Source organism: Pseudopodoces humilis, chromosome 20 (assembly GCF_049639895.1).
Source record: "Pseudopodoces humilis isolate 2021_Gansu_Grassland_sample_001 chromosome 20, ASM4963989v1, whole genome shotgun sequence".
Classification (NCBI taxonomy): Eukaryota; Metazoa; Chordata; class Aves; order Passeriformes; family Paridae; genus Pseudopodoces; species Pseudopodoces humilis.
In genome coordinates this window covers 1,694,919-1,702,859 of record NC_142219.1, presented here as the reverse complement: position 1 = coordinate 1,702,859, position 7,941 = coordinate 1,694,919, and the positions used below count along the sequence as shown (strand labels likewise).

The window sequence follows — 7,941 nt, the reverse complement described above, 5'->3', positions numbered from 1 at the left end:
TTTCTTTTACTTTTTAAATCATTTTTTTCAAAAAAATGCTGTGAAAGGAATTTTTCTTCAAATCCCAATAAACCCCAGTAAAATCCAGGAGATTCCCTGAGGCGCTGTGGAACAATGCAACCGTGAGAAGATCTTGGGAACAGCATGTTCTGCTACGGTTAGAACAAAAGACAACCTTAAAGTTTTCGACATGCTTTGCTGTTCTCATCAAATTCTGCTGTTCTGTGGTCTATCCCACCCCAGCTGTGGTCTGTGCTCACGGGTGCCGCCTCTGAAGCGTTGGCACTGCGAGCCTTGAGGTTCCTCAAACCCGGCAAAGCGACCCACAGAGGTCACAGAACCCTAGAATGTCCTGGGCTGGAAGGGACCCACTAGGATCAAGTCAAAAACTTGCACAGAACAGCTCCAAAATCCCACCATGGGCCTGAGAGTGTTGCCCAAACTCATCTTGAACCGTGGAAGGTTTGGTGCTGTGACCACTGCCCCAGGATGCCTGTTCAGCCCACCCTTTGTGGGAAGAACTTTTTCCTAATACGCATTCTAACCCTCCTGACACAACCTGATGCCATTCCCTTTGTGGTCAGCAGAGGCTGACCCAGCTCACGAGACCACAGCACAGGATTCTCCTCCACGCTTCCCGCAGCCCGCTCCAGCCCATTACGGATGTGCCCAGCACCGTGGTTTTTAAAGATGCCACTGCAAAGGTTTTTTACTGAGACATCAAAAAGGATTTCTTAAAACACAGCTCTGCAGTCATTTGTGGAGGCTTTTGACATTCATCCAACACCCCGTGTCCTCCTGCAGTTCTCCCCTGATGGCAGTCAGGCTGCCTTCGAATCAGAACCACATGCAGTTGTGCTCCCTGCATTGCAGTGACACCCTCCCCTGGCTGAGCAGGCACCTGTGTTTAAGGAGCTCTGCTGAAGAGATGCTCACTTTGTGATTTCTGATGTCCCAAGAGGACAGAAAGCCCATGCAATGGCAAACTGTTCTTGGCAGCTGTTGGGGTTCAGCTCAGGAGCCAGGGCAGCGTGGGCAGAGCCCAGGGCACTCCTCTGGGGGAGGACAGGATGTCCAGGATGGCACAGCACCAGCTCCCACCCACACAGGATTTAGCTCTTTAATATTCAAATGCTTTCTCCTCCACAGACCTGAGTGCTCCAAACTTGCTCCTTAGAGGCCACACTACTAAAAGCAACCAGGGTTACCCGAGTCACACCCTGCTATCCCACCCAGGCCGTGCTAGATCCCTTTGGGGCCCCCCTGAAGCCAGACACCAGCTGAGACCATTATCCAGCTCCCACCTATCCCCTTCCAGGTGAGTCCATGTCCCCCTTCCTGGAAAGTGCATTCCTGTTTTACTCTCCCTTTTCCCTCTCCACACCCCCAGCACAGCCATGGTTAACTCATCAGTCCCTCCTGCAACAAATACTTCCATGAGAACTTCCCTTTTGCCAGGGCTTCTACAGCACACAGGAACTGCTCTGGGACAGCTCAGCTCAGCAGCATTTCCACTTGGGGCACAGCTGGAATGAAGCACATTCAGATTTCCAGCAAGTACATCTGAAATTACTGCATGCCTCATGTCATTAAGCTCGACAAAAAAACAAGTCCACCCTGTAACTGATGAGATCTACAATTCCCACCCCACTTTTCAAGGGCTGCAGGACCAGCAGTCACATCCTGTTACCCTAGGCTGTGACAGAGCTGCAGGATCACCCTTCTGCTGTTTCTCCACTAATGCCAAAATAAGGGCAGTTGCTGGGCAAACAGGAGCTGTTTCAAAGCCTTCCGACTCCGGCATATCTACAGCTTCCCATTGCATATCCTGGCTTACACAATGCCCACAGCTGCACAACATCTGCAGGCGGGCACTGAGCTCCAGCCAGGTATCAGAACACTTACACAACCCCAGGAAAACCATGGCTAAGGGATTAGCTACAATCACCAGGCATGTGGAAGCCTTGCATAAGGCAGTTTTGCAACTCCTTTGTCTGTGGAAACTACATAATTATTGTTTATTAGAGAGCTGGAGTCAGGCAATATCATGAATGACTGTTCATGTAACTTGGGACACAAACTTTCACAGATGCAACAGCTTTATTGGAATGAACAAGTGCAGAGAACCTTTTATTTGGAAGCAACAACCTGCTGGTTCAGTTACCACCCCGCAGGCGCAGGACAAGGTGCAGAGTTGACTCCTTCTGAATGTTGTAGTCAGACAGGGTACGGCCATCTTCCAGCTGCTTGCCAGCAAAGATCAGCCTCTGCTGGTCAGGAGGGATGCCTTCCTTATCCTGGATCTTGGCCTTGACGTTCTCAATGGTGTCACTGGGCTCGACTTCCAGAGTGATAGTCTTGCCAGTCAGGGTCTTGACAAAGATCTGCATCCCACCTCTGAGGCGCAGCACAAGATGCAGGGTAGATTCCTTCTGGATGTTGTAGTCAGACAGGGTACGGCCATCTTCCAGCTGCTTGCCAGCGAAAATCAGCCTCTGCTGGTCAGGAGGGATGCCTTCCTTATCCTGGATCTTGGCCTTGACGTTCTCAATGGTGTCACTGGGCTCGACCTCAAGGGTGATGGTCTTGCCAGTCAGGGTCTTGACAAAGATCTGCATTCCACCCCGCAGGCGCAGGACAAGGTGCAGAGTGGATTCTTTCTGGATGTTGTAGTCAGACAGGGTACGGCCATCTTCCAGCTGCTTGCCAGCAAAGATCAGCCTCTGCTGGTCAGGAGGGATGCCTTCCTTATCCTGGATCTTGGCCTTGACATTCTCGATGGTGTCACTGGGCTCGACCTCAAGGGTGATGGTCTTGCCCGTCAGGGTCTTCACGAAGATCTGCATTTTTCCCTGGAAGAAGGAAAACCCGCTGTGCTTTAGTGATGTTCCTCCTCCTCGTACCCAGGGCCGCGCCCCCATCCGTGACATCACAGCGAGCCCCCGACCACACCCACGGAGGGGCGGGGCCTCCACCCACTTCCCCTTCCCGCCCGAGGCGCGCGCCCGCCACCATCTTGAAGCACCCCTGCGCCTGCGCCACCGCCATTTTGCCAGCGGCCCCTCGCCGTGCCCCGCCACCGCCTCGCGGTGCTGCCGTTAAAGAGGGAAGGCAACGTCCCAGCCCTCCCCCCGCCATCACCGTCCGCCCTCGCCCCCTGCCGCAGCTCCTCAGCGCACACACCCCTCCTTCCCGCCCAGCCCGCGTCTAGGCCCTTTCCCCGCCGAGCTCTCACCGCGGCGCTGCTCGGCCACAGCGACACCACAAACCTCAGCTAGCGCCAACTGCGCCACGCATCCCCCCCGGCTCGGTGCTTATATGGCGCCCGGCGCCCCGCCCCGCCTTCGAATCACTCCGCTGCGCACTATTTCCCTCGCGCCGCGCGCCTCCGATCTCCTGCGTGGGTGAGAGGGCGGCGCGGAAGGATCGGCGCCTCGCGAGGGTTCGCTGAGGCTGGCGCGCGCGGGCTCGCGAGCGGCGGGAAAACCCGGCCTGGAGCTTTCGGAGAGGGGCCGCGGCTGGGCCGTGTCAGTGACCCCAAGTCGGAGCCATAAAAGTTTCTGTCGGAGTCTTTCGTTGTGCTCAGGGGTTTAAACCCCGCAGTTGCGCCCCTGATTGAAAAAACACTTCCGTGGCTTCCACCCCTGGGCCAGGGCGAGGGGTCGGCTCTGCCCGCGGCCACACCGTGAGGGGGCTCCTGAGGGAAGGAGTTCGTTCTTTATCCCTAGGGACGCCTCGAGTGTTATTTCTGTGTGAGAGGCCTCTGCTTGTGGTGGGGCAGGGTGGTGTCTGTCACCCACCCGGGCACAACCCCGCTGGGACAGGTTTATGCCAGATCCCCGGTGCCATCGCTCCTGTGGGACAAGGGACAGGCCAGAGGAGGTGTCTGGCTGCCCTGGTGATGCTGGGGCACCCACCGAGCTTGGAGCAGCCTGAAACCACCCCAGGAAAGGGCGGCTGCAGGGGGATGGAGATCAGGGAGAGGGGACGTGAGGGACAAAGAAAGGCTGATGGATAAAGAGATCAAGTCCTGCATGTGGTGTGCCTGAGAGATAATCAATGAGAGTGTGTATGTTTGTGTGCACATAAAGTGGAGTATGCATCTGAGCTGTAATGGAATTTATAACTCGTTAAAATCACGTTAAAATTAGAAATAATGGTAATAATAATGCCTATTTCTTATTCTGTTCTCAAAGAGCACCTTCTCATAGACCTCTGCTGCACTCTGAGAGCTCCCGCACCATCCTACTCAAACTGCACAGTAATTCCAGGCAGCAGCTGGGAACAGAATGGAGCTTTGTCTGCACGATCCAGGCAGTGCCAGTCGGCTCGATCTGCCTGCAAAATCCTTCATTTGGCAGCGCCCAAGAAAATGGAAAGGACACTAATAACAGCCAGGGTTGCTCACCAGCAGGAAAGGAGCAGAGGTTCAGCAACAGCTTTGTGTTTTGAGGAAAAGTGTCTATGTCTGCCTGACACATGGAGCCATTACAAGAGGAGAATGCTCTGGGGAGCTCTTTGGCCTCTGCTGCTTTGTGTCTGTATTCACGCTCACCACAGCTGTAGTGATAATAATCTCAAACACTTGGGTCATTTAGATGGGAAAAAAAAAGCCACAGAAGTCTTTTGGTTACTTCTCAGTGCTCAGTGGCTGACACTGTGTGCATTGGGAGTGCATAAACATTAAAAACTGGAGAAGCTTTCCAGGTTTAGGCCTTTCCTCAGCAGGAAGTGAATAATAATGTTAAGCTGCTTCTTTTAGTTACAAGGTGAGCACTTAAGACTGGTAAGAAAATCATCAGAAAGGCACATGGGGAGGTATTTTATGACAAAAAGTCTGTTATTACAAACTGTCTCTTACTTTCACATGCAGGGCACATTCCAGATGTACAGCTGCCAGGGAGATCCAGGGAGTAATTTATAACAAGGCATCTTCACACTTAGCAGTGCTGCAGCCAAACATTGGCTCAAAATAACAACTGGAAGTAAGATGAGTAAATAAATAGCATGAGGAGATTTTCAGCCACTGTGGCAGGAAATGTCACTTTGCATTTGTCAGCGGTCAGCTCCTGCTGCTGTTGGTAGCCAGGCAGTGAGGCAGAACAGCTGCCACCGAGCTGGGTAGAACAAAGCTGTCTCGGGCTCTGCGTGGGCCTTGTTCTCTCTGGACCAAACCTCTCAGCCCTCCCAGCCCCACTGAATTTCCCCAGCCAACCCAAGCAGATCAAAGCAGGGCGTTTTTCCCCGAGAGCTCTTCCCAAGGCGCTCATGCTGCCAAGGGGCTGAGCAGGACAGCAGAGGGGGAGTGGGCACTGCAGAGCCAGAGAGTGCAGTCAGCTGTGCTGTCCTGGCTTCTGTCCTTCCCCTCGGCTCTGGGAATGTGGAGCAGAGCCCCTGAGCTGTGTGGCTGCAGGGCTGCTGGTGCCAGGCTGGGATGAGTGGCCACTGTCCCCCTGCATTTCAGGGTTTGGTGTTTTGTATTTCTTTTAAGGCCTCCTGTGTCCCTTAGAGCACAGATGAGACACCCAGTAGGACACAAAAGCCGTGTGTGTTCACACAGGCCTGAGAAGAACAAAATGCGGAAAAAACCCAGCACTTTACTCCGCTGGGAAGTGCTACTGTGGGCTCATTTCGGCTGCACGCTCAGTTTGCTGCTGCTTACCGGGACGCGGTGACTTTAACGGGGCACAACATCCGCAAAAAAGCAGGAAAAAGAGCAGCACCCACGTGGAGATGCCGGGGATTGAACCCGGGACCTCATACATGCAAAGCATGCGCTCTACCGCTGAGCTACATCCCCCTGCCCGCGCTGCTGCCTCTGCCCGCCGGCCATGTCCGGGCTGCTTCGACCCCGCTGAGGAGCGAGGCAGCATCGAGCTTCCGCCAGGGCTGCGGGAACTGCTGTGCACAGAGCCGGCTGCGATGCAGGGGCAGCCCTCGGAAAGACAGGAAAGCGCTGGTGCGCACACTGAAAACTGAATGGTTTTGCTCCGTCGGAAATCGGAGAAATCATGCGTAAAGAAAAAAAAAAACAAGCAAGAAGAATACAAGCAACCTCCCCGTCGGGGAATCGAACCCCGGTCTCCCGCGTGACAGGCGGGGATACTTACCACTATACTAACGAGGACGGTTGGGGAGTGTTTCCCCGCGGGCCGAGTCAAGCCCGAGCGGCGGCCGCGGGATCCATCGCCACCGCACTTCGGGAAGCGCTTCCTGACACAAAAGCCCCACACGCGGGAGCGCCTGGGTTGGTACCGGCTCAGCCGCCCGAAGCACGGACAGCAGCTCCCGCCCTCTCCGCTCGGCGGCAAAAGGAACCGCTTTGATGGTAAAAGAAAAAAAAAAATAAAAATAAAAACTCTCTGCCGAAACCCGGGATCGAACCAGGGACCTTTAGATCTTCAGTCTAACGCTCTCCCAACTGAGCTATTTCGGCGGGCAAGAACGCCATCGCTGGCCGTGGATACGACCCCGCCCTGCGCCCCCCCGTGCCCGTCCTCCGGTCCGGGAAACCCAGGGATTCATCCACACCTTCCCGCCAGGGACCCGCCGGGCCCGGCAGTGCCGGGGGGGTTCCGCACACAGCCTGGGCTGCACGGCGGACCCGCTCCCCGCCCGTGGCACAAAACGCGGCTCTGCCGCCTCTGTCCCCCGCTTCGGCGAGGGCTCCGCGGCAGCGTCACAGGCAAACCCTGCGCGGGGCCGGCCACAAAAAATGGCGCCCCGGGACAAAATTTATAGCACCTCCCCGTCGGGGAATCGAACCCCGGTCTCCCGCGTGACAGGCGGGGATACTCACCACTATACTAACGAGGACGGGCACACTAACGGGGTTTTTACATTGCTCTATGAGGGTGCGGCCCGGCCCGGGTGGAGCGGCCGCTGTCCCGCTGCGCTCCCACGGGCGCTGCCGCTGCCGGGGCCCGGAGCGGGGTGCAGGGGGCACCGCACTGTCACCGCACTGTCACCACATTATCACTACATTGTCACCGCCGGGCCCAGCGCGCGGCTGCTGCTGTTGCTGTATACACCGTGCGCAGACCGACCACGTACGAGGGGATGTAGCTCAGTGGTAGAGCGCATGCTTTGCATGTATGAGGCCCCGGGTTCAATCCCCGGCATCTCCACTTTTCGCCCCCGCCGTAACAGGTGGTTTTTGCTTTTTTCTGCCCCGTTTTCGAGAGGATCCGAAATTTCCCCAAACACTCGATATCTGCCTGTTGTTTTTCTTCCCCTCCCCTTAGCAAAGATTGCAGACTCGTGCTGCAATTCTTGTTAAAGGAAGGAGCCCTGCCAGGACCCTCCAGGGCCATCCCAAACCCAGCGCTGCTGCAGTTCCACTGTAAAACCACACTGCAAGGGGCTGCTTTCCTTCTGCCTCCAACCCTAACGCTGCTGTTCCTGCAGCTTTACATGTTTTTAATGCTTACCTGTGTCCTGGCCTCGCCCCTGAAGCGCATGGGAGCAGTGGGAATTATGGACACACATCCAGGCAGTGGGGCTGTGCCAGGTTCCTTCAGAAATTGGGGACAGGAGGGTCCCTGTCCAGGCTTTCTCCTGCAGCAATGTCACAATGTCACAGCAGCACTGGGGGCATCAGCTGAAGGTAAACTCAAGCTTCTTCCCTTCACTAATTAAACTGATAGTAAAAGATTTTAAAATCATAGAAAATTCAGGGAGTTACAAAGAAAGTTAGGCTTGGCAAGCCCTGGGAAAAGTGTTAAAAGTAGCCCCTGGGATCTGTTAGGCCTTGTGCTTGCTAAGATCAGGTGAAACTGCACCTGTGTAATCAATATATGATAAATGATACAATTGTTAGATGTGAGTAGATATAATTATTGTTTAAAGAACATGAGAGACGATGTTAAGGGTTTGGGGATCACAAGAAATCCATGCTCGGGTAAAATCAACGCATACAATAGAACAGTGTAAGTTTAATAA

The 7,941-nt window shown here is 54.8% G+C and overlaps 1 protein-coding gene and 5 non-coding genes across 7 annotated transcripts; 1 reads left to right on the top strand and 5 right to left on the bottom strand.

Moving 5' to 3' along the window:
* Positions 1 to 2,081: 2,081 nt before the first annotated feature.
* On the bottom strand, positions 2,082 to 3,425 carry LOC102106241 (polyubiquitin-B). 2 transcript variants are annotated; one of them, XM_014253763.2, is made up of 2 exons: positions 3,270 to 3,425; positions 2,082 to 2,852 (listed from the first exon to the last, which is right to left on the bottom strand). In XM_014253763.2, exon 2 carries the CDS (start codon positions 2,844 to 2,846, stop codon positions 2,157 to 2,159), a length of 690 nt encoding a protein of 229 aa, XP_014109238.1. In that variant the 5' UTR covers positions 2,847 to 2,852; positions 3,270 to 3,425; the 3' UTR covers positions 2,082 to 2,156. The 2 variants fall into 2 exon arrangements, with proteins under 2 accessions (XP_014109238.1, XP_005524279.1); XM_005524222.3 differs by having other exon boundaries at positions 3,236 to 3,420.
* Positions 3,426 to 5,728: 2,303 nt separating this feature from the next.
* Positions 5,729 to 5,800, bottom strand: TRNAA-UGC (transfer RNA alanine (anticodon UGC)). Its single transcript has one exon. It is a non-coding gene; the product is annotated as a tRNA-Ala (tRNA).
* Positions 5,801 to 6,055: 255 nt separating this feature from the next.
* Positions 6,056 to 6,127, bottom strand: TRNAD-GUC (transfer RNA aspartic acid (anticodon GUC)). The gene has a single exon. It is a non-coding gene; the product is annotated as a tRNA-Asp (tRNA).
* A 236-nt stretch (positions 6,128 to 6,363) lies between these two features.
* TRNAF-GAA (transfer RNA phenylalanine (anticodon GAA)) lies at positions 6,364 to 6,436 on the bottom strand. Its single transcript has one exon. It is a non-coding gene; the product is annotated as a tRNA-Phe (tRNA).
* A 308-nt stretch (positions 6,437 to 6,744) lies between these two features.
* On the bottom strand, positions 6,745 to 6,816 carry TRNAD-GUC (transfer RNA aspartic acid (anticodon GUC)). The gene has a single exon. It is a non-coding gene; the product is annotated as a tRNA-Asp (tRNA).
* Positions 6,817 to 7,055: 239 nt separating this feature from the next.
* Positions 7,056 to 7,127, top strand: TRNAA-UGC (transfer RNA alanine (anticodon UGC)). Its single transcript has one exon. It is a non-coding gene; the product is annotated as a tRNA-Ala (tRNA).
* The last annotated feature ends 814 nt before the right edge of the window (positions 7,128 to 7,941 follow it).

Excerpts from the sequence above, each read along its gene's own strand:
- LOC102106241 (XM_014253763.2), bottom strand. The coding sequence starts at position 2,846 with ATGCAGATCTTCGTGAAGACCCTGACGGGCAAGACCATCACCCTTGAG.